Source organism: Eumetopias jubatus, unplaced genomic scaffold, assembly GCF_037043125.1.
Source record: "Eumetopias jubatus isolate StellerSeaLion01/CBP00866 unplaced genomic scaffold, mEumJub1_p1.0 scaffold_1, whole genome shotgun sequence".
Taxonomy (NCBI): Eukaryota; Metazoa; Chordata; class Mammalia; order Carnivora; family Otariidae; genus Eumetopias; species Eumetopias jubatus.
Window position 1 is genome coordinate 158,981,705 of NW_028274807.1, and position 22,043 is coordinate 159,003,747.

Genomic DNA, 22,043 nt, shown 5'->3' on the forward strand with positions numbered 1-22,043 from the left:
CAGGATGGAGTCGGCCAGCTTCTCTACTCTTGGTCATTAATAAGTACGGATCTTGTGCGGAGGTATTTTGAGACCCTCGGTGTATAACTTCAAATCCCCTTCGCGGGGGATTTCCACTGGTGAGGGTATAAAATGGGACAGACCACCAGGAAGGCAGGTCGGCATAAGACTCTGAAGCTTGGAAATGCTCACAGCCCCTGGCCCCTGTTCTCCCTTTGGAAAATCAATTGCCAAGAGCCAGCCTATGGTGGCGCCCTGGAGAAGCCATGCCTTACTGCACCCCATTATAATTGCACGCAGGGCTTGCAAAGAATTAGTAATTTCGCAGGCATTTGCTGAAGGTGTAGTGTTTTTTTTTTAAGATGTGAAATTATTAAAAATAGGTGTTGGAAATTACTAGAAGAAAATACCTCCAGAATGTCACCAGCAGTTGTTTCAAAGTGGGGGAGTTATTTTGTTATCATACTCTTTTACTTCCAAGAATTTTTTGTTTTGTTTTGTTCTGTCTTACAACGAACCCCTTTTCCTCTAAATCGAGGATAGGGGGAGAAGGCATCCATATTTTTAAGCCCTTAGTTTGGTGCCTCCTGGATTCTGTCCCTGCTGAGCTGAGCAGCAAGAACCTCTTCCTTACCCACAGGGGTAGGGGGAGCAGCAGAGCCAGGGTCCTTGACAGCCCCCATCTCCCAAATTCCTGCCTGACCCCCACCCCCCTGGCCTTGGGTGCTTTGCCTCACTTGCCCACAAACTCAGCCTTCTCCTGGGAGGCTCCTGGAGAATCCTGCAGACAAGGCATGTTCACCCAGTGTGCCCACTGCCCACTACCCTCTGCAGGCAGGTGCCTCTGCTCTGGAGTGGGCTGACCTCCCACCAGCTGGCCCCATCACCTCCCCGCTCTTGCTTTTCTCCTCTAAGGAACAGGGGTTCCTGAGACTTTAAATGAGAGGGGCCAGAGGTCTGAGACACAGGTGGGGCTGTGTTCACCAGGTCTCTTTCAGATGCCAGGGACAGAAGCCCACATCCAACTAGATTAAACCAGACAGGTGAGTTTATGGAGTTGGAAGGTCCAGGGTTGGACTTCAGGCACAGCTGGATCCAAGAGAACATTTGCCACTAGCTTGTGCTTTCGAGTTCTTCATGCTGGGCTGGGAGGGCACCAGGACTCCCGAGGCACAGGCCACCGTTTGGAAGAGCTGGCTCATCTCTCCAATGAAGTATCTCCCTCTCCAGTGGCCGTGATTGTTCCTGACCGTTCAGCAAATCCTTTCCACATGTCTGGAGATGTGGATTTCTTCTTGCTCAGAGAACAGGAGCGGAATAAGTCTCGTGCAGTGAGTATCTAGGACTGGTCTGTCCACAATTCTTCCCTCCCTCACACATGCAGAGCCAGATTGCCCTTCTCAGAAGAGTACTTTCTTTGGGTCACTCTCTCACTCTAGAATAGTCAATGCCTATTTTGTTAAAGATTTTGTTTATTTATTTAGAGAGAGTGCAAGTGGCAGGGCAGAGGGAGAAGGAGAGAAATAAACTCAAGCAGACTCTAAGTTGAGCACAGAGCCTGATGGGGGCTCCATCTGACGACCCTGAGATCATGACCTGAGCTGAAATCAAGAGTCAGACACTTAACTGACTGAGCCACCCAGGTGCCCCAATGGCTCACCGTTTAAAAAAAAAAAAATCAATTAAAAAACCTGACTAGCTCTCCAGTATCTGATCTGTCCCACTGTTCCTACACAGTTTTATCCCTACTCTTCCTGAGTCTTGTCAGAGTGGGATGTTGGAAGCTGCTGTGGCCTAGCCTCAGCACCAGGCTTTGCTTCTGCTTCTCTTGTATGAGAGGCCATCCGCTCCTGAGACTCTCTCTGTCCTGCAAGGCCCATCTCAGACCTCAGGGACTCTCACACCTCCCCCAGGAGACCACAGCCCTTGCAACTGCTCCAGCTGTGCACAGTCCCCCTCGTTGGAATTCTTGGAGGCCAGATACTGCACACATGCGCACACACAGACACGCATGCCCCCTCAGCGATACATGGGAGTCCTGGAGCCAGCCCCAACCCCTAGCCCATGCCTTGTCTGCACCCCAGCGTAGTCTGTCTTGCCTCCCCATCCAAGAGCCCATCTGTCCATTCCCACCCCCTGTGGCATGGCCGGAGCAAGCAAGCATCCCTGCAGCCAGGCTCAGGGAGGACTCACCCAGGAGCATCTTCATTGAGAAGTGGTCAGCATAGGCCATGTTTCTGGGACACACTCTCGGGGGCAAAGGCATGGCCAAGTGTGTTCCAGGCTCCCTTCTGCGCTGACTCTGTCTGCCCCAACTCAGGGCTCAGTATCTGGGATTCCTTGGAAAAGTGGTTCCCACTGAGACCCAACCAGTGAACAAAGACACATAAGGAAATGCACATTTTCCAGCCTCACCCCAGACCTCCCCACTAGAAGCTCTGGGTGGCCCACCATGAGTGTTTTCCCCACCTTACTGCCATGCTGTGAACCTCCTCATGCCCTGGAAGGAGGCACTCACACAAAGCCATACTGAACAACACACACTTCTCAGAGGCCTCTAAGCGGGGAAACACGGCAGACACACAAAACTTTCTCTGACGTTGACCTAAGAGAACTTTCTCTTTCTGCAGTGTAGGATTGGATTTTCTTCTCCCAGCCTGGCCCTGCTTCTAGGGTCACCTCCGCCTTCTTAAATCAAACAAAACTGATAGCCCTCCCCACACCCCAGCAGAACCCCCCAGTCTCACATTGACCCCAAGCAGCTGCCCAATTTCTTCTAAGCACAGACCTTCTGCCATTGGGATTCTAGCAGGTGGTATTTCCCCCACTTTGTTCTTCTCCACAGACATGCAAGCTAGTGGCCTCAGGCTGAATCCCCTCACAGATGAGGTTTCCCTAAACAGCCTTCTTTCGAGGCTGAATGGGTTGTTTCACTTGGCAGGGCCAGGAGGAAATAGAAATGCCCCAGGAAAGGCCAAATGAAGAGGATTCGTGAAGGCCTATCTGATTCTGTGGGCTAGGGTGCCTAGCCGTGGAAGGATGGGGAGACCCCCAGGGCTTGGGCAGCTGGCGGGGCTGGGCACCCCTGCAGCCAAAACCTGAACTAGGCCTCAGGGAAGAAAAGCCCCCACCCCCACGCCATCCTGGGATCCTCCCAAGTGAAGGGCAGGGAAGGGGAGCAACCCTGAGGCAGACTTGAGGCCAGGCAGGGTGGGGAGGAGCTGGTGGGGGCAGATCCCCGGCAACACAGTCACTGCCAACACTGACTGCTGAGCTTGCAGATCAAACTCAGGATTTCAAGTTTCTTCTTTTTTTTTCTTAAGATTTTATTTATTTATTTATTTGAAATAGAGCCAGAGCAAGAGAGAGAGCATGAGCTGGGGTGAGGGGAGAGGCAGAGGGAGAGAGAGAGGGAGAAGCAAGCTCCCCACTTATCAGGGAACCCCACGAAGGGCTTGATCCCAGGACCCTGGGATCATGACCTGAGCCGAAGGCAGACCCTTAACTGACTGAGCCACCGAGGCGCCCCATGGATTTCGAGTTTCTTTTGGAAACTTAGAAGATCTAGTTTCCCTGAACCTTGGAGTGTCAGATTTAGCAAATCACAGTAAGTGTGAATTTCAGATAAAGGAGGAATCCCTCTGTTAGTATGTCCCTGCACTATTGAATGCACATCTCACTGGGCATCCTGTACTTCACCTGGCGACCCCCCCTTCACCCCGCTCTCTAGAAGCGCTTCCTGCCCAATTTCCTCTCGACCAGGGAGCTGTGCTTAGGAACTGCCCCCCCAGGCGCTCCCACAAGCACACACAGCTCCACAGCCTTCTCCACGCGCAGCGAGTGCGCACCCCGGACCAGGTGTGCACCTCGGGCCCCCGCTCCGCAAGTGCATTCCCTCAAGGCCGTGCGACCCTGGTTCGCGTGGTGACGCCCAGGGAAGGAGGCTCGTCCCAGGCTTGGTGGGGAGGGGGTAGAAATAGATGCTGACCCCACCCGACTCCGCCTGGCCACGACCACCAGGAGCGGGAGCAGAAGATGACCCTGCAGGTGCACCAAAAGATGACGTACTCGTCCAAAGTGTCGGCCAAGCACACCAGCCTGCGTTGGGAGCTGCAGCTGGAGGACGAGATGCAGGACCAGGAGATGCGCGCGGAGGCAGAGCGGCTGCGCGCCTTCCACGACAACACGGCGTGGAAGCTCCACATGACCAAAGGTGCCCCCTTTTCCGGGAGTCAGGTCTTGCCCTTCGTGCATGGGCAGTACTTTTAAATTGCTTGGAGAGTCAGGGCTGTGGTGCAGTGGGGAAGGGGGAGGGGTCTTTTCTGTGTCTGACCCTGCCTCCGGCCATCACACAGATTAATTCCAGACGGACTGCAAATCTAAAAGCCTTTGAATCCCAGTATTGCATGCATTCGGAACGTTACGGTGCCCGTGAATGCAGACTGCACACATGTAAAATATAGTCCCTTAACTTGACGGTAAAGGGTGTCAGTCTGGAACTAAGTTCCCCGAGTTCAGATCTCAGCTTCAGCATTGAGTGACCTTGCCATCCTGGGCCGGCTCTTCAAATCCTTTGCACAGCAGTTTCCTCTCCTGGCCAACGACAGTGCCGACCTCGTGGGTTGTGTGATTCAACGTCTTTTGATGCTACATATAATGAGAAGGAACTGTGTGTGTGGGTGTGTGTGAGCTGTTATTAATTTTATGACCCAGTAGGAAATCTTAAGTACTGAATATACATTAACATTCTACCAGCCCAGATGATAAAGTCCTGGAACCCAACTGGACTGCAGGTGTACTGAATGGGAACATTAATCAAAGAGACCCCCAGCCTCCACCCCTGACCCCATGGTGTGGTTTTGGGTGGAGAGCCCTGAGCTCACTTTGACACTTCCTGTGCTCTGCTCTGCAGAGAGCCACATGGTTCCACAGCCCGTTCCTGGCCTCTCCAAAGTCAGGGAGCTTCTAGGCCTTTCTCTCCAGAAAGAGAAGGGAAGGAGGCTCCCGTGGCCCTTAGCCCCAGCTGCATTGCCTCTCTGTTTGCCCTCCAGAAGGTGTTCCAGATGCCCACTTTAATTTCCTTCCACCTGGCTTAAACCCTGGTGTGTCGACTTAGCTCCTACCTAAATTGGATCCTGGGGGCTTAGAGTACCCCAAAGAGAGATCATGCTGCCGCATTTTTCTCTCACCACCCCAATGCAGGTCCTGGCCTAATAAGTCTTTTGTTATTAGGTCCAGCTGGATGAAATGTTCAGGGCAGGGATGTCCAGAGTCTCACTCCAGGTGAGAAGAGTACTACAGCAAGAGAGGCTCAAGTCAGACATAGGAAAGGACTTCCCACCTGGCCCAGTCTCCAGCCAGGCAGAGTGTAATATATAAACAGAGCCTTCTCTCCTTTTGCTAGAGACAGAGCTCAATCTCCCAGAGTCCCTGTAATAACCTGGACCTCCCAGCAGAGCATATGCCAGGAGTGGCATCCTTGGCCAAGCTCGGGTCTCTCGCACTGCCCACCCCGCGGCCCAGAGACCTCCCTCCTCTCTTTGCAGAAAGGAAGATGGAATCCGATAACATGGACAACTACCTTAATCAGAAGCGGCAGATGTTTCTTATCCAGGTTGGCCCAGCTGCAGTGCGCAGGGGGCCCGGGAGGGGGCTCCCCCAGCCAGGAGCCTGACCCCCGCTCGGGTGGCCCTCAGCACGCCCTGCACAGGAAGCGGAGCGAGATCCAGCGGCTAGAGATGCTGGCGGCCAAGGAGGAAGCGCAGTTGGAGCAGGCTGAGAAGTCCCTGGAGAAGGACGCAGCCTTGTTCGACGAGTTTCTCCGGGAGAATGACCGCAGCTCCGTTCAGGCCCTGAGAGCGTGAGCCCTAGCGAAGGGGCAGCCCGCGCGCCGCCGCCCCCTACCCCCGTGCCCCCCGGGGACTGTGCACCTGCGCCCAACCTGCCCAGCCCCCCTCCGCTCCCTCCCCCGACCCGGCCCCTGGCAGCTCCCCACCCCCACACGCCCCCTTTAACAGTCTGCGATTGGCTCCCGCCCCCACCCCCACCGCCAGGGCTGAGAAGGAGACCAAAGCAAAGGTGGAGAAGATCCTTGAGATACGCGACCTGACCACCCAGATCATGAACATCAAAAGGTGAGCTCAAAGGGCAAGCCTGCGGATCCTGGTCTGCTGCCTGGTCTGCTGCCGCTTCCCTCCGCCCCTCTCCCGTAGCCAAAGGGAGCCCCTGCACAGCACAAACCTCATCGCCTCACCTCTCAAACCTAAATAGCTTAGGGACTCAAAGCCCTGCAGGATGCAGCTGCCCATTTTTCAGATGAGGTGACAGAGGCCAAGAAGAGATTCAGTGACTTTTCCAAGGCCACACCAGGAGGCAGGGCTCACTTGGCACACAGAGAGGGTTCCCAGGGTCCACTGCAACTCCAAAGTCACAGACAGCTGTGACTGTGGAGGTGTGACCCACATTGGTCCCCAGCGGGGCAGTGTTCTCTCCCCAGCACAACAGTGCTGCTGGGCCTGTCCCCAGGAGAACAAGGAGCATGCCAGGCTTGGCCAGGCTCCAGGGGCAGTCCCCTCTGCAGGGGTGTACCAGGAGGCAGAACCTGACCTCACCAGCCCTTCCCCGGGTCTAGTGAAATCTCCAAATTTGAAGACACTCTGCAACATTACAAGATCTACAAGGACTTCCTATACAAGCTGTCGCCCAAGGAGTGGCTGGAAGGAAAGGAGAAGAAGCACCTGGATCTCCAAAAGACAAAGGAGGGCACCGAGCCCCCGAAAGAGAACATTTTATTCTCCACAATAGGGGACAAAGGTAGCAGAAAAGAGAAAGTGGGTCCCTGGGTCCATCTAGACCCTGGGCCCAGCTGGCAGTGGCTTTGGAGGGGTCCAGGCCACAGGCTGGGCCCCTTCCAGGCCTCACAAAGCCCCAGCCAGAGGCAGCAGGTGCCCCTTAGGGCCTCATGGCTCGGCCCACACATCCACTCGGGGAAGATAGGGCCTGCTCTAACTCAGACCCCAGGGGCTTTCCTCCCACGCATGTCTTTCTGAAACAGGGGAAGAGGGTTGGGAGGGTCCTGGGGAACCCTGTGCCCTCAAGCAGTGTTGCTGAAGGTCTGGCTCCAGCCGAAGCCATCTGGAACCCTCCCTTGCTTCCTGTAGGACCAGGGAACAAGGGCAAAACAAGCTCCAGAGGTACGTGGCTGCCCCAAGCTGGAGGTGTCCTGCCCTGGGCTAGGGTGCATGGAAACAATTCCTCTGCTTCCTCCAGATGGGCAAGGCCCAAAGAAACCCTGGAAGTTCCCGCAGGTGGCCCGGCCAGGGCGGCTCCTATCCAGCACCATGAGCCTCCAGCATAGCAGCCAGCCCAGCATGAGTAGTGGGCTAGACCCCAAAGGGTGAGTGGGTCTAGGGTAGGGCAATGAGGTGGCTGGGGCCTGGTAGGGAGTACTCCCCAGTGGCTCCAGGCCAGGTGGCCCTAGGACAAGCCCAGCCTCTCCGGGAAGGGTGAGACCATGAGGAGGGGCTGTTCCCAACATGGAGGGTGTAGAGTCGGACTTAAGCACCAAAATCAAGATGTTTTCTAAACAGTTTTATTTCTGTCCAATTCAATCAACTTATGCCTGAGGTGGTCCACTCGGGTGCTAACAGGACAGTCAAATATAAACGGGTGCAGGCAGCCAAGTTGGGCACATTGAACGGGAGGGCACGTGCCGCCTGCCAAGGAGGCCAGAGCTCCAGAGCCTTTCGACAGAAGCCAGAGTCTGGATTTTTACAAAAATTACCCAGATTTAAGTGTGATAGTTACTTTCAAATCTTGTTAAAAACGTGCGAGGGACAAACAGAAACCCCAAACAGATCCATGAGCCAATGCAGACCTGTCCCCACCCCCACTTAAAAACCCCTCTGCCTACAAGGCCAGAGCCTTACCCCCCACCTCCCCTTGCTGCTGGGTCACCCCCAGTTTCTCCTCCTCCCTCACTGAAAATTTGTTTAGTTTTGGGGGTTCTCTAAGTAATACATTCAGAAAAATCACAACTCTATAGAAAGGTATAAGCTGAGAAGACTTACAGCCCCCCCTACCCCGTCCCGGTGCCCCTCCTTCCAGCCCCTCCCCACCCAGACTGTTGGGCCAAGAAGCCACAGGTGGTATTGCAGTGAGATTTGTTATCTACTGCAAACCCTTCCAGCCGTCTTGGTTTTTTTTTTTTTAAAGATTGATTTATTTAGTTGATAGAGCATGTGCGTGTGAGCCAGGGCGGGGGTGGGCAGGGACAGAGGGAGAGGGAGAGAGAATCCTAAGCAGACTCCCCACGGAGCCTGAGCTCATGACCACACTCAACCCACTGAGCCACCCAGGCGCCCCTTTCCAGCCATTTTTATGTTAACAGTACATTGAACCGTATGAAGTTGCTGTTCTGTAGCTCAAATGAATACCGGCATTTCCCCATGATTCAACCTAAATACAGGCAAAGGTGATTTTCTTACACCCATCCTTCCTTTTACTGGAGAGCTGACCCTGCACATCTCCCTGTCTGTCCGTTACCCACACAGCCAGGGGTGCCTCCGGAGGCAGTCCTTCTCAGCTTCCCCTGTCTAGCCCCTGGCCTCTTGGCGCTGTTGGGGCGATATTCATGATATGTGACTGTGGGGAGGGACACTGACCACAGCCTCAGATGGCTATCAGGTGCTCGCCTTCACAGCTCCAGGGGCCACTGCCAGGGTGCTCACCTGTCCCATGAAATGACCCCGCCCCCCTCGAGCCAGCATGGCAAGACTGGAGAGCCAAGGCAGGTCACTGGCAGGTGGAGACCCAGGGAAGAAGAGCTGCTGCTGCAGCGTGAGTCTGAAGGCAGTGAGCGGGCAGAATTCCCTCTTCTTTGTGGGAGGTCAGTCTTTTGCTCTCCCGGCCTTCAACTGATTGGACGAGGCCCACCCACATTATGAAGGGTCATCTGCTTTACTCAAAGTCTACTGATTTGTTCATCTCATCTAATAAACATCTTCACAGAAACATCTAGAATAACGTTGGACCTAGGGAAGTTGACACGAAATCCACTGTCCCAGGGGACACAGGGCTGGGTCTGCTGGTCATGCAGAGTCGTTCCAGTGTCTGACAGCTCTCTCAGTCATCCTGGATGCTCCAGCTGAAGGCCCTGCCTCCTCCTGGGACCAGGTTCCAACTCCAGGGACTCTTGCCCCTTAGCCCCTCCAGCACCCGCCTCTGGGACCACTAAGCACCTCTTACACACCTCTTGGATTTCTTCCTGCAGTGCCCAGCACCTCACATATACCCACCAGTGTTCTCCAGCCATGACCAGTGACCACAAGACAGACCTCCTCCTGCCCCAGCCCCCCTGCCTCCCTCCCTGCTCCCTACCCCATTGCTACTCCAGTCAGCCACCCCAAGCCCCACCACCTCCTGGAAGGCAGGTGAGAAAACTGGGGCATATGCAGCCAGGTGGAGTTGACACCCTCAGGTCCAGAGCCTACAGGAGCTGGGAAGCTTCAGCAAAGCAGTGACATGATCAGACTCAGGTCTTCTTTTATTTTTTTCTCTCATACTGATGCTATCAAGAGATCACAAGATGAACAAATCTTAATTGAACAGCACTTGAATTTTTACACACATACGTACCCGTGTAATCACACCCAGGTCCAGACATAGAACATTCCCGATGTCCAGAACTCCCTCAGGCCCTCCTCAGTCAGACCCCACACCAGTGAGTTCACACTATTTTTGCCTTTGTTGCCCTGGGCCACTCTCCCTGTTCTGAAACTCAGTGCACTAAGAACAGCACCAGTGTGCTCTCTGGGCCCGGCGTGTCTTCGCTGTGTGTCTGCGTGGTTGTGTGCAGCAGCAGGCTGTTCTTGGCCATTGCTGCTTAGTGTCTCACCTCGTGAAGAAGCCCCATTCTTTGGGTCCTCTATTCGATTGGGAGCCTTTTGGGTTGTTCCTAATTCTTGGCTATTCTGATTAAAACTGCTGCAAACATTCCTGTACTTTTCTGTAGAAGCACTCTTTTGCATGAGCACTATTTTTGTTGGAAGTAAGAGTGGGATTGCTGGGTCACGAAGTGAGTCTCTGTTAAGCGTTAGCAGCTTCTGCCAAACAGACCCCGGTTCTGGCTGCCACATTATCCCCTCCGGCCAGCAAGCAAGAGGGTTCCAAAGGCCCCAGGTCCCGCCTGGTCAGGTCAGATCCTGGGATTCAGCTATGTAGGTCCCTGTCAGTCTCAGTATTCTGGCGGGGTTATTTGAAAATAGTGTCTTAATAGAAAATGTGAGGTTCGGTAAGACCAACACATCAGGAGATGTCATTGAACAGGTGGTTTTTAATTCCGTTCCCATGAGGAGGGGACACGCCATAGCCTGGGGCCACAGGGTGAGGCAACAGGCTGGCTACAGAGGCAGAGGGAGCGGGGGAACTGTGGGCAGGAGCCCTTCTTGCAGTTTCTGCAGGAAAGAACAAGTGAGGCAGGGTACGTGGATTTAGGATCGATGGGCTTGAATAATTTCAGGGCTCTGGGGCCAAGGGGTATCCTCAGTTGTCTGGCGATCAGGGCAGGGGGATAGTGGCCCCAGCTATGAAAGCTTGGATTGGTTGGTTTGCCCTTGAAAAGCACATTTGAGGGTGTGTCCTTTACTCTCTCTCGGAATTGGCTAGCCCTGGGAGGGACAGTCTGTCCAGTCAGGGGTCAGCTCAGCCCCAGGGGTGAGAAGATCAGAATATGGAGAATAAAAGACAGGATTAATACAAGGGTGGGGTACTATCTCATTATGGTCTTCATGACATTTTCATGATGACAAATACGATGGCCACTCAGATATTCTCTTTTGTGAGGTATCTATTCAATTTTTGTACATTTTTATTGGATTTATTGGTCTTTTGCTTCTGGTTTTCTATTAGTTCTTTATATATCTGGATGCCAGTCCTTCGTGTAAAAGTATAGTATGCATATCTTTGCCCGGTCTGTGACTTGTCTTATTACTCTCAGTGTTATTCTTTGGAGTCCAATTAGCCAATCTTTGCTTTTATGGTTGGTGCATATTATGTCTTATTTAAGAAATCTTTGCCAATCCCAAAGTCACTGAAATATTCTCCTGTGTTTTCTTCTGGAAGCTTTCTAGATTATTGGCTTAGACACGGTACAGGGGCTGGAGAGAATGGGCGGCCCCGGGGCTCAGGAGCTCCCCGCCACTCTCCTTTGCAAGGTCTATATCTTCTGCTCATCCCTTAAGTGCACCATCCTCTGTCCTTCCTTCTCTACAACAGCCTGGCAACCCTCTCCCGTGGTTCTGTCCCCCACCTGCTCTTGATCTCCACACCCCGGTGAGCATACTGTACCCCCCCCTTTGATGACCTCCCCACCCAACCTCCCACGTTCCAAACTGATGCTTCTTGGGCTGAAAGGGGACCTGAGTGCTACCAGTTTCTGAGCTCACTTTCATCTTTATGCATCATAGTCGTGCCTTGTGGAGAAGACCAGCCACCATTGGTGGGCCAGGCACAGGCCTCAGGTTAACTTTGATCCCTGCAACCCTGGCCAGTGGGCACTGTCATTTCCAATTCATTGTTGAACAGACGCTCTAAGAGGTTAGCTATGCATGCTTCCCCTGCCTGCATTGCCCTCAGCCCTGGCACTCCCGGCTTCGAGGCTCCATGTTGGGGCAGTCCCCCAGAAGAGAGGTCTAGGATCACACTATCCCGGGTCCCTCCATCTATTAGCCATGTGACCAGGGCCACTGAGTACAGTTGGGCAGGTTGTGGGCTACACAAGGCATTCAGTTGAGAGAGTAAGTGGGGGCTAAAGTCCAGCCCACCCCACTGACTAACGTCCATCTGGAGGGCAGATTCTCAGGCACCTGTGGGCCAGCAGTGCCCTGCAGGTGACCTTGGATAGTAGCCAGTTCTCTAAGCTGCATGTTCCTCATTTGCTTTGCCAAGTGTTCAGTACAAGGCACAGGCCTAGTGAGTGTTTTGGTTGTCACTGTGGCCCTTCCTTTGGGAAGTCTTCCAGGGTTCCCCTTTGGGGCTCCCACAGAGCCCTGCACTTCTCACCTCTCCCTGTGAGGTAGGTCAGAGGCCCAGAGCAGGCCTCAGCCTGGGTTCCTAGGGGTGGAGGCCAGATGCCTCTGGCTATGAGCCTGCCCCACCTGCTTCTCAGCCTGCAGAACCTGCACCCAGGGCAAGGGCCCAGGCTGAAGGAGGCCAGGAGGGGCGATGAAAGCAGGTTTGGAAGTCAGTTGAGGTCAGATCGCCTCCAGCAGGGCCTTCCAGGGCCCCACGCTGAGTGCTCAAAGCTCACAGTTTTTCCCACAACCCTGAGGGCCGGCGCAGAGGAGTCCCTGCCCCTGTGTGGTGCTCAGGGTCAGTCAGAGGTAGCTGCAGCATAGCTCTGAGGTATCACAGGATAGCACCATTACAGGATAGGACCCTCAAGGACAAGAGCCAAGGGCAAATCTAGATAGGGGAGGTGGGCAGAAAAGGCCCTCTTAGAAAAATAAATGGTAAGTGGGGCAGGACAACCCTAGCAATGGGAGCTGTGGGTGCAAAGGTCCTGCAGTAGGGTCAGCACCCAAAGAAACAGAAAGAGAGCTGGTAGGACAGGAGCGGAGTAACTTCAGGGGTAGCAGAGGGCGGTGAGGGGCAGTAGGGGCCCTATAAGCTCCAGGGAGGAGGCTGAGTTCTATTCTAACTGAAACGACATGAACTAATTGAATTTTGAAACTTTCTCCTGACTGCTGTGTGACAGCTATGGGGCCAAGAGGGGGACCAGTGCCCTTGCCAGGTCAGCTGGTGGGAGGAGGAGGGGATGAGGGCATAGGGAACAGGAAGGTGCCCTGGTGATGCCGGGAGGCTTTACCATTGGGGGTGGGGTAAGACGACCACCAAACCTCTGCCCCCAGGCTGGGCAGCAGTGCCCTGACCCCACATCTCTTTGCAGGTCAAGCTCTATCTCCACTATGTATGAGGATCCAGACAGCGACGGAGAGGTCAGTGGCCCCACTCTGGGCGGGGCTGCAGGAGCTGGTCCCCCTGAGCTGCCCAGCCAGCCTGCCCACATGGCTCTGCTTGCAGGAGCTGGAGCTGTACTTCACAGAGCCCCAGCAGCTCCTGGACATCTTCATGAAGCTAGAGGAGCAGAACCTCTCACTCATCCAGAACACACAGGAGATGGAGGAGGCCCTGGATGATCTGAACTTCACCCTGAAAAACACCCAGATTCACATGTAGGTCTTCTGCCAGGGCTGACTGGGTGGGGGGAGGGGAGGGTTCCATCACTGGCTGTCATCCTGGGACTCCCATAACCACCAGGAGCAGAGCTGTACAGCTGCCTACCCTCCCATCCAAGGCCCTGGCCCTGCGCTACCTTCCACTTTTCTGGAAAGCTCTACCGGATGACTCTGGGGATAGGGCATGTCCTTTTGGGCAGAGGAGCTGGGGGGGTGGTGGGAAGAGGTCAGGTAGGTGGAGCCACATGGGGCTGGTTCCCTCCCCACCCAGAGCAGCCTTCAGCCAGCAGGAGGCATCAAGGAGTTCCCACCCTGGTGCATTCTGCTGACACCAGGCCCAGCAGGGCTGGGCCGAGTCAGGCTGGGGTACTAGGTGAAGCCCATCAGGAGCAAGGAATCATCCCTTCACACCCAAACATGGGGTGAGCTCCTCTTCTGGGTCAGGCTCAGGTCTAGGTTCTCTAAAGATAAGCAAGGCCCTGCCTCATGGAGCTGACATTTGGCCCACAGATGTGACTTGTAGATACTGACATGTGCCAGAGGAAAATAGACAGTGATAGGAGAAGGAGGCTGAAATGGAGGGGCAGGGCAGGCTTCTAGGGGAAAGCCTCATTCGACCTGGGCACTTCTTGAGCATGGGAAGCTGCACAGAGATCTGGTGGAAGAGGGTTCCAGGCAGCGGGAGAGCAAGTGCAAAGATCTAAGGTGGAAGCCAGCCCAAGGCTTTGATGCCCCCTAGGGAGTCATGTTCTTAAGTACCCATGTCTTGTTGTCCCACATCCTGTCATGGAGAATCTCCCGCCCTGAGTCTCCTGCAGGTGATGCAAACTACTAGCGCTCTCAGGCAAGATTGTGTCTCCTAGAAAGCTGGGAGTCACCCTGAAAAACACCCAGATCTGCATGTAGGTCTCCTGCAAGGGCTGACCGGGTTGGGGGAGGGGAGGGTTCCATCACTGACATTTTTCAGGGTGACTCCCTTCCATCTCAGAAAGAGAGAGAGAGATGAGCTGGGGAGATGCAGGCAGCCTCCCAGATTCCAGGAACCTGGCAGGAGGACACACACATATACACACATGTATAGCAGAATCCTGGAGATGCGCTCCAGTCGCTGGTCTTTAGCCAGCTGAGCCATCCCTGAGCACCAACGCTTCATTTTTATTTCCAGGAGAGTCATGGCCTATATGCATTAACTGCCATGAGCTCAACTGCCCTATCTCGGCAAGAAAAGAAAAGAAAGGAAAGGAAAGCGAAGGGAAGGGAAAAAGGGAAGGGAAGGGAAGGGAAAAGAAAAAAATTATATATATATATGTATATATATATACATATATATATACTTTTATTTTTTTTTATTTTTTATTGTTATGTTAATCACCATATATTACATCATTAGTTTTTGGTGCAGTGTTCCATGATTCATTGTTTGTTCATAACACCCAGTGCTCCATGCAGAACGTGCCCTCCTCAATACCCATCACCAGGCTAACCCATCCCCCTCCCCCCCTCCCCTCTAGAACCCTCAGTTTGTTTTTCAGAGTCCATCATCTCTCATGGTTCGTCTCCCCCTCTGACATACTCCCCTTTTCTTCCTCTCCTGTTATCTTCTTCTTTTTCTTTTTTCTTAAAATATGTCGCGTTATTTGTTTCAGAAGTACAGATCTGTGATTCAACAGTCTTGCACAATTCACAGCGCTCACCGTAGCACATACCCTCCCCAATGTCTATCACCCAGCCACCCCATATACTTTTAAAAATATATGCAGCAAATAGTCAATCTGAATAGGCCTATATCTATTAAGGAAATTGAGTCAAAAATTAATAACCTTCAAAACAGAAAGCACCAGACCCAGATGGGTTTACTGGCAAATTCTACCAAATATTTAAGGAAGAAATTTTACCAGTTCTCTACAATCTCCTCCAAAAGATGGAAACAGAGGGAATACTTACTCATTCTGTAAGACCAGCATTAACCTAATTCCAAATCCAGGCAAAGACATTACAAGAAAAGGAAACTACAGACCAGTATTTCTCATGGACGCAGATGTAAAAATCCTCAACAAAATATTAGCAAATTGAATTGAACAATGAATAAAAAAGAATTGTACATCATGATCAAGTGGGATTTTTTCCAGGTATGCAAGGCTGTTTCAATGTTTGAAAATCAATTAATGTAATCCCTCATATCAACAAGCTAAAGAAGAAAAATCACATGATTATATCAATAGATGAAGAAAAAGCATTTGATAAAATCTAACACCCATTCATAATAAAAGCTCTCAGTTAACTAGGAATAGAGAACTTCCTGAACTTGATAAAGAACATGTACAAAAACCTTACAGCTAACATCATACTTAAAGTTTTCCTACTAAGGTCAGGAACAAAAGCAAGGATGTCTTCCTCTTTAGTTTTCTTTTGGTTAGCAGGTACTAATGTAGGTCTTTTATAAAAGGGAAGTGGCCTAATACGAAGTTTAGAAAAGCAGAAATACCTGTATACAGATGGGGAAGAAGTAAATAAAACTTTGTTGCCAGATGACATGATCATCTGTGTAGAAAATCTCAAAGAATCATCAAAAAACTCCTGGACTAGTAAGCCATTATAGCAAGGTTACAGAATACAGAGTTACTCTACAAGACTTCATTTCCTAGGTACCAGCAATGAACAAGTGGAATTTGAGGTTGAAAACACAATACCATTTTCATTAGCACTCTCAAAAAAAGAAATGCTTACATATAAAACTAACAAGGGGCACCTGGGTGGCTCAGTCAGTTGGGCATCTGACTCGATTTCAGCTCAGGTCATGATCTCAGGATCATGAGATTGAGCCCTGAGTTGGGCTCCCCACTGAGCATGGAGCCTGCTTAAGATTCTTTCTGCCTATCCCTCTGCCCCTCCCACCCCCTCCCCCACTTGTACAATCTCTCTCTCTATAAAAAATAAAATAAAATAAAAAATAAAACTAACAAAATATGTACAAGATTTATATGAGGAAAAACACAAAATTCTGATGATGGATCAAAGAATCAAATAAACAGAGCTAGTTCATGTTTATAGGTAAGGAGATTCAGTATTGTCAAGATATCAGTTCCTCCCAAATTGATCTATAGATTTAACACAATCCCAATCAAAATCCCAGCAAGTTATCTTGTGGGTACTGACAAACTGATTCTAAAGTTTATATGGAGAGGAAAAAACTCAGAATAGCCAATACATTATTAAAGGAGAAGAGCAAAGTTGGAGGACTGACACTATCCAACTTCAAAACTTACAAAGAAGCTACAGTAATCAAGCCCTATGTTACTGGCAAATAATCAGTGGAACAGAATAGAGAGCTCAGAAGCAGACTCACACAAATACAATCAACTGATCCCTGAAAAAGGAGCAAAGTCTATATCATGGAGCAAAGATAAACTTTTCAAAAAATGGTGCTGGGACAACTGGACATCCACACGCAAAATAATAAATTTAGAAACAGACTTTATGCCTTTCATTTAAAAACTAGCTCAAAATAGATCATTGACCTAAGTGTAAAATGTAAAACCATAAAACTCCCAGAAGATAACATAGGAGCAAATCTAGATGACCTTGGATCTGGTGATGTTTAGACACAATCCCAAAGTGACAATCCATGAAGAAAGAATTGGTAAGCTAGATTCAATGAACATTAACAATTCTGCTTTATGAAAGTCAAGAGAATGAGAAGACAAGTTGCAGGCTGGGAGAAAATATCTATGAAATATGTATCTGATAAAGGGCTGTTATCCAAAATATACTAAGAACCCTTAAAATTTAATAATAAAAAAATAAACAACCTATTAAAAATGGGCCAAAGACCTGAACAGACACTTCATCAAAGAATATATACAGATGGCAAATAAACATATGAAAAGATGTTCAACATCAGATGTCATTAAGGAATTGCAACTTAAAACAGTAAGATACTACTATATACACCTATTACAATGGCCCAAATCCAAAAGACTGACAGTACCAAATGCTGGTGAGGATGCTGAACAACAGGAACTCTCTCATCCATGGCTGGAGGGAATGCAAAATGGGACAGCCACTTTGGAAGACAGTTTGGCAGTTTCTTACAAAGCTAAACATACTCTTACCATATAATCCAGCAATTACACTCCAAGCAGTCAAAAACATATGTCCACACAAAACCTGCACATAGATGTTTATGGCAGCTTTATTCATAATTACCAAAACTTGGAAGCAACTGAGATGTCCTTCGGTAGGTGAATGGATAAACAAACTTGGCACAACCCAATGAGGGTATATCATTCAGTGCTAAAAGAAAATGGGGTATCAAGCCATGGAAAGACAGGGAGGAATCTTAAAAACATATTACTAAGTGAAAGAAGGTTTTTCAGAAAGGCTACAACTGTATGATTCCAGCTGTAGAACATCCTGGAAAAGGACAACTATAGAAATGATGAAAGGACCAGTGATTGTCAGGGCTTGGGGGGAAGGAGGGATAAGTAAATGGAGCACAGAGGATTTTTAGGGCAATGAAATGATTCTGTACGATACCCCTAATGATGGATACATATCATTATAATTTGTCAAAACCCATGGAATGCACAACACTAAGAGTGGACCCTCATGGAAACTAAGGACTTGGGGTGATAATGATGTGTCAGTGTACGTTCATTGATTGTAACAAATGTATGTCGATGGTGAGGGAAGGCAGGTGGGAGGAGAGAATATTTAGGAAAACCTTATACCTTCTGCCCAATTTTCCCATGAACCTAAAACTGCTTTTAAAGATGAAGTCTCTTAAAAAACATATACAACAGCAAATGAAAAGTCTGTTTCAACATTGGAAGTGTGGCTGTATTAGAGACAACATACAAAAAAAAGAAAAATCCCAGGATTCTTCACAGCGAAGTTATTCATAATAGGCAAGAACTAGAAATAGCCCACATGCTGGGGGCGCCTGGGTGGTTCAGTTGGTTAAGTGTCTGACTCTTGATTTCAGCTCAGGTCATGTTCTCAGGGTTGAGATCAAGCCCCATGTCGGGCTCTGTGCTCCCCTACAGAGTCTGCTTAAGATTCTCCTCTCTGCCCCTCCCCCTGTTGTGCTTGTTTGCTTGCTCTCTCTTTCTAAAATAAATAAAATTTAAAAAAGAAAAGAAAAGAAATGGCCCATATGCCCACAGCAGGGGAGCAGACAAGCCGTGCGCATGAGATGTCTGTTGCTGCTATAACAAATGACTGCAGACAGAGTGCCTTAGAACAAATATATTCCCTTGTAGTTCTGGAGGCCAGAATTCCAAAATGGGTCTCACTGGGCTAAAATTCAACGCATTAGCAGGGCTTTGTTCCTCTCTGGAGGCTGAAAGGGAGATCTTTTTGTTATCTTTTTCAGCTTCCAGAGGCCACCATGGCCCCTTCCATTTTCAAACCAGCAATGCCAGCCAAGTCTTTCTCACGCCCCCTCACTCGACTCTCTTTCCTGCCTCCCTCTTCCATTTATAAGGACGCTTATGATGACACTGGGCCTGACCAGACAATCCAGGATCATTTCCCCATGTCCAGGTCAGCTGGTTTGCAACCTTAATTGCATCTGCCACCTTTGTTCTCCCTTGCCAAATAATATAATACATCCATAGGGTCCTGAGATTAGGGAGTGGACATGTAAGGGGGCCATTACACACCATAGAAATCTACCCAGCCTTAAAAAAGGAACAAGCTATTAACACAGGCAACAGCATGGACAAACCTCACACACATTGTGCTGAGGGAAAGAAGCCAGGGACCAAAGACGACTTACTAAATTATTCATTTGAAGTGCTGGAACCAGTTGTATTGGTTATCGGTTGCTGCATAACAAATCATCCCAAAACTTGGTGGCTTAATATAACACACATTTATTATTTCACCCTTTCTGTGGATCAGGAATCTGGGCTCAGCTGGGCTGGCTTCTCTGTTGTGGAGGCTCTCACGGATTGCTGTCTAGGTGGTAGGTGGGCTGAGGTCATCCCAAGACTGCACTTGGGGCAGGAGCCAATTTCAAGCTCATTCATGTGGCTGTTGGCAGAATTTGACCCCTTGCTGGCTGTAGGCCAGAGGCCCCCCTCAGTCTCTTGCCACCCGGGCTCTCTGATACAGCAGCTTGCTGCTTCAAAGTGTACAAGCCACAAAGCCAACAGAGTGAGTCTGCTAGCAAGATGGAAGTCATGATCTTATGTAACCTAATTGCAGAAGTGACATCCCATTCCACATTCCATTGGTTAGAAGCAAGCTGCTGGGCTCAGCCCACATTCCAGGGTGTGAATACCTTTGAGGAGGCAGGTGTCATTAGGGGCCATCTTAGAGGTTTGCTCATAAGGGAAAAAACAAACGGCAACATCAGCCCATTGGGTGCCTGTGGCTGGGGAAGGGTGGGGGGAGTTGATACAAAGGGGCAGGAGGAAATTTTTGGGCGATGAAAATGTTCTGTGTCCTGATAACGCTGGTCCTTACACAGGTGTATAAATTTGTCAAATCTCATCAAATGGCACAAAAAATGGGTGCCCTAATGATATTTAAATTAAATCTCAATAATAGAATTATTTGGCAAATTTAGGACTTTTGAAGGACTTGCCTCTCTACATTGACTGGGTGCATAAGGGCTATACGATGAGCCATGTCCTGCCTCCTTGGCAGAGAGAACAGCATCATTCATTCTTGGCCAGGGAGGACTGGGGTAAGGTGGTGAGGTACCCACGGCACAACATTTAGAGAAGTGCATGTGTGACCCCAAGGGTGAGCATTTCCTTGAATTTTGTGTGCTGGGTCCTAGCCCCATTCTCTGCCCGCCTTGCTGTGATCTGTTTGAGATGCTCAAACCACAGTCCCTCCAGTGAGGGCCAAGGGGAGCCCAGCCCAGGAAGATGGACCCCTGGATACAGAAGGAGAACAAGGACCCCAGGACAGCCTGGGGGAAGCTGCAGAGCCTGAACACTAGCATCAGCTCGGCACTGCCAGCAGCCAGAGGTGATGGGACCCAGGAGAAGAATAAGCAGAGCTGCTCAGATGAGATGAAGCCCAATGGAACCTCTCTCAGATTCTGCCACATTGGCTAAAAGATCAGAAAAGAGAAATTAAGCCTGCATCCCCTCCTGGAAACCATGTAAACCTTCCTCCAGGAAAACCCAGCCCAGCCAGTATGTCAGAAAATGAGCAGGAAGCAACTCAGACACCCTGTCGCTGCAGTTAGCCAGAGGTGAAAATGAAGATCAGTTTTGCAGCAGCCGGGGCCCCCAGAGCAAGGCCAGCCACACAGGGGGCACCACAAGCTCCAGAAAGCACATGCCAGTGCCGACATCTGGCTGAGGTGAAACCTTGCTTGGCAGCCATGCTAGGCACCTGCAACCAGGCTGCCACTCAGACATGAGTCCCCACGGCTCAGGGGAAACCCAGCCTGCACATCCGCCACCTCCAGCCCAGGCTTCATCTGGACACATGATCAAAATGACATAACTCATCTGAAGTCCCTGGTATTGGACTTGCCCCAACGTGCAGCTCAAAGGACACACAAACAGGAAAATGTCGCCAGAAACATGAGAAAATACATTCATTAAGGGATGCGTGTGAGAAATCCAAGTAAATGTAAATCCTGAAGAATCAGGACAAACATCTTAATTCCTCCCAAGAAGCTGCACCGCTACTGCTAGAGAGGCAGACCTGGGTGCAGACAAGCCCACAGGGGCCAAGACCACAATGAGGACTGGATGTAGCCCGCCATTGAGTGGGCAAGGGTGACCATGTTAATTAAGCTGGTGACAGCTTCCAGAACTCTGAGGGAAAGGACAGGGAGATGAAGTGATAGGACCCTGGGGAGAACACATGTAGGGCTCATGTGGAAGGAATTCCAGATGGCCGCACACAGAACGGAGGGGCAAAAGCCAGTGTAGTGACGGATGAAAATTTCCCTGTGCTGAAACAAAGACCAGGCCCACATGCAGGGAGATGGGCTCACACAGCACACCTCCCACGGGGTTTAAGAGTGAGCAGAACAAGCCACAATGCCAAAGCAGACAAGGAAAATGAACAAAAAGCCAGGTACCAAGGGGGCGCCTGGGTGGCTCACTCGGTTAAGTGTCCAACTCTTAATTTGGGCTCAGGTCATGATCTCAGGGTTGTGAGATTGAGCCCCGAGTCTGCCGAGTCTGGGCATGGAGCCTGCTTAAGATTCTCTCTCTCTCTCCACCCCCCGCCCCTCCCCACCTCAAAAAAAAAAAAAAAAAAAAAAGCCAGATAGCCATATAGGAACTGGAACTAAGTATGTATCACCTGTTTCCTCCAGGATCCTAAATGCCAGCCAGGGTCTAGCAGAGCATCGCTCTTGAGTTTGTGGGGGCAAAAGGGGTCTCTATTTCACTTTATTTCCTTTTTCAATGTGATAAAATCCACATAATACAAAATTTACCATCTTAACCACTTGTGTCTGATTCAGTGGTACTAAGTACCTTTATGTTGTTGTGCAGCTGTACCCACCATCCAAACCCCTGGATCTTTTCACCTTGTAAAACTGAAACTCTATCCCTGTAACTAATACCTCTCCATTCTCCTGGCCCTCAGTCCCGGGCAACACCACTGTGCTTTCTGTCTTAAAGGTTTTGACTACTCCAAGTACCTCAAAGAAGTGAGATCATAAAATATTTGACTTTTTTTAACTGGCTTATTTCACTCAATGGCTTCAAGGTTCATTCATGTGGTAGCATGTGTCAGAGTTCCCTTCCTTTTTAAGGTTAAATAATATTCCATTTATGTCTAGACATTTTGTTTCTCCATTCATCCATCATGCACACTTGGGTT

The 22,043-nt window shown here is 50.2% G+C and overlaps 2 protein-coding genes across 3 annotated transcripts in view; one reads left to right on the forward strand and one right to left on the reverse strand.

Annotated features, from left to right (window-relative positions):
• Positions 1 to 22,043, reverse strand: part of ZXDC (ZXD family zinc finger C) — a 105,670-nt gene that overhangs the window by 26,055 nt on the left and 57,572 nt on the right. The gene's annotated exons all lie outside the window — the stretch shown is intronic.
• Positions 1 to 22,043, forward strand: part of CFAP100 (cilia and flagella associated protein 100) — a 38,435-nt gene that overhangs the window by 4,585 nt on the left and 11,807 nt on the right. Inside the window, exons 3-12 of the mRNA XM_088018882.1 lie at positions 1,231 to 1,331; positions 4,021 to 4,213; positions 5,547 to 5,614; positions 5,697 to 5,860; positions 6,054 to 6,134; positions 6,632 to 6,813; positions 7,161 to 7,193; positions 7,270 to 7,396; positions 12,947 to 12,995; positions 13,081 to 13,232. Of these exons, the coding sequence (XP_087875008.1) occupies positions 1,231 to 1,331; positions 4,021 to 4,213; positions 5,547 to 5,614; positions 5,697 to 5,860; positions 6,054 to 6,134; positions 6,632 to 6,813; positions 7,161 to 7,193; positions 7,270 to 7,396; positions 12,947 to 12,995; positions 13,081 to 13,232 (1,150 nt within the window). The remainder of the gene's footprint in view (positions 1 to 1,230; positions 1,332 to 4,020; positions 4,214 to 5,546; positions 5,615 to 5,696; positions 5,861 to 6,053; positions 6,135 to 6,631; positions 6,814 to 7,160; positions 7,194 to 7,269; positions 7,397 to 12,946; positions 12,996 to 13,080; positions 13,233 to 22,043) is intronic.